The sequence below is a fragment of the Galeopterus variegatus genome, unplaced genomic scaffold (genome assembly GCF_000696425.1).
Source record: "Galeopterus variegatus unplaced genomic scaffold, G_variegatus-3.0.2 Scaffold549, whole genome shotgun sequence".
Lineage (NCBI taxonomy): Eukaryota > Metazoa > Chordata > Mammalia > Dermoptera > Cynocephalidae > Galeopterus > Galeopterus variegatus.
In genome coordinates this window covers 711,277-713,267 of record NW_007726660.1, presented here as the reverse complement: position 1 = coordinate 713,267, position 1,991 = coordinate 711,277, and the positions used below count along the sequence as shown (strand labels likewise).

The 1,991-nt window shown below is 35.6% G+C and overlaps 1 protein-coding gene across 1 annotated transcript in view; it reads right to left on the bottom strand.

Moving 5' to 3' along the window:
- Positions 1-400: 400 nt before the first annotated feature.
- Positions 401-1,991, bottom strand: part of SCAI (suppressor of cancer cell invasion) — a gene marked incomplete at its 3' end in the record, with an annotated part of 95,776 nt that continues 94,185 nt past the window's right edge. The window contains 2 exon segments of the mRNA XM_008569976.1: positions 401-501; positions 701-874. Of these exon segments, the coding sequence (XP_008568198.1) occupies positions 401-501; positions 701-874 (275 nt within the window).

Here is a 1,991-nt window from a genome sequence, read left to right as displayed (position 1 = left end):
TCATTACTGGTCATCTTTTAAAAAAAAATTAAAAAAAAAAACAGGTTGTAGAAGAATACATACAATATGGACCCATCATTACACTGTGTAGAAATACAAATACATATGGCAAAACAATAAAGAAGAGCTAATGATAATCAAAAAATTCAGGATGTCAATTTCATTTGAGAGGGAGACAGGATGAGGAAGGACCCGTAGAGGGCTGCAAAGATAATAAAAAGGTTCTACTTCTTAAAAGGGGTGACAGGCACTGAGATGTGCTTTAGTATTGTTAATCATATTCATTTGTAAATATTATTTTGGATCCATTCAAATTTTATTCAATATAGGCAAAATATAATACTTGATTCTTAAATACCTAAAATGGTAAAATTGGTCTTTAATAATATTCTTTGCCTACCCGAAAAATCTTGTGCATCCTCATAGTTGCTGAACAAAAGATAAATCTTGTGAGAAGCAAGCGAAGAAATTCATCTCCAAAAAACTGGAGAAATGCTTGATCTGAAAGAGGAAAAAGGTGACAGTAAAAGGATGTTTAAATGGAAATTACATTTCAAAGGGGAAGAAAACTTTAGGAAAGCCTTCTCTACTTTCCTGCCTGGGACAAATACCTTTAAAAATTCAAATAATTTAAAGTAAGTAACCATTTTAAGCCATTATAGTACATTCTGTTAAGTGTGCAGTTAGATTAGTAGGGTACCTATTGAACGTGAATGGGTCAGTAGCTGGGCAATATCACGGTTGATTTTTCGAAGATATTCTTGACATTTTTCCCATAGGCCTCTACGCATGCTTGACAATCCAGAGACAAATAGGAAGGCCATTAGAGGATTGTTCAAAAAGAGAGTGAAGAGGCTACCTCGTTGAGATTGATCTGTAATAACAAACATGTTATATATATAGACAACAGCTTTGCAAAAGATAAGAGACACATATAAGGAACATTTTAACATAATGATAATGGATAAAATTAAAGCTACATCATTAAATCATAATCATAATTCAACAAAGCAGCTTGTGCATGAAAACTACAAAAACAGACCCAAGATATGCTGCTTTCTGCTGAACAAACTTAAAGTAGAGCCTAGTAAACTTAAGAGAAATGGAAAATGAACAAATTCCCTTACCATTTTTTACCCACAACTAACAAATTTCATCCAAATATGAGAAGTGTTGGATTTTGGACTACCCATGACAGGATTCTCTGATGAGTACTAGAATCACCAATGTTTTTCACTTCCTTTTGTTAGTTATTCTTTTTCTGTCTATCCCTTAAATATCAATATTCTCTTTCTTTGACCCTACACATTGCTGATCTCATTTACTCTCATGACTTTAGTTTGCAGGTTTATGACTATTGATTCATAATTCTCTATCTGCAGCCTAGACTGAATTCCTTAGGTCTGGCACTGTGCTGTCCCATGATAGCTACTGGACAATTAAAATGTGACTGGTCCAGGGCTGGCCCGTGGCTCACTCGGGAGAGTGCGGTGCTGATAACACCAAGGCCCCGGGTTCGGATCCCATATAGGGATGGCTGGTTAGCTCACTGGCTGAGCGTGGTGCTGACAACACCAAGTCAAGGGTTAAGATCCCCTTCCCGGTCATCTTTTAGGAAAAAAAAAAAAAAATGTGACTGGTCCAAATTGAGACACACTGTGAAATACAAAATACATACCAGATGTCAAAGCCTTAGTAGAACAAAGAGACATCCTGTTAACACTAATTTCATCTATTTCTTTTTACTTTTTAAAATGTGGGCACTAGAAAATTTTAAATTGTGTATGTAAGTCACACTATATTTGACAAGTATACTGGACAAGATGCTCTAGACTACTATATTCAACCTAACTCTCAAAGGCACCTCAAACTCAACACGTCAACAATTGAAAGCAAATTCTTTCCCCTTTTGTTCTCTACTAATATGCTTCTCCTCAAGTATCATTATTTCTACCATCACCTCAGCCAGAAACCTGAAAGTCCATTCCTGC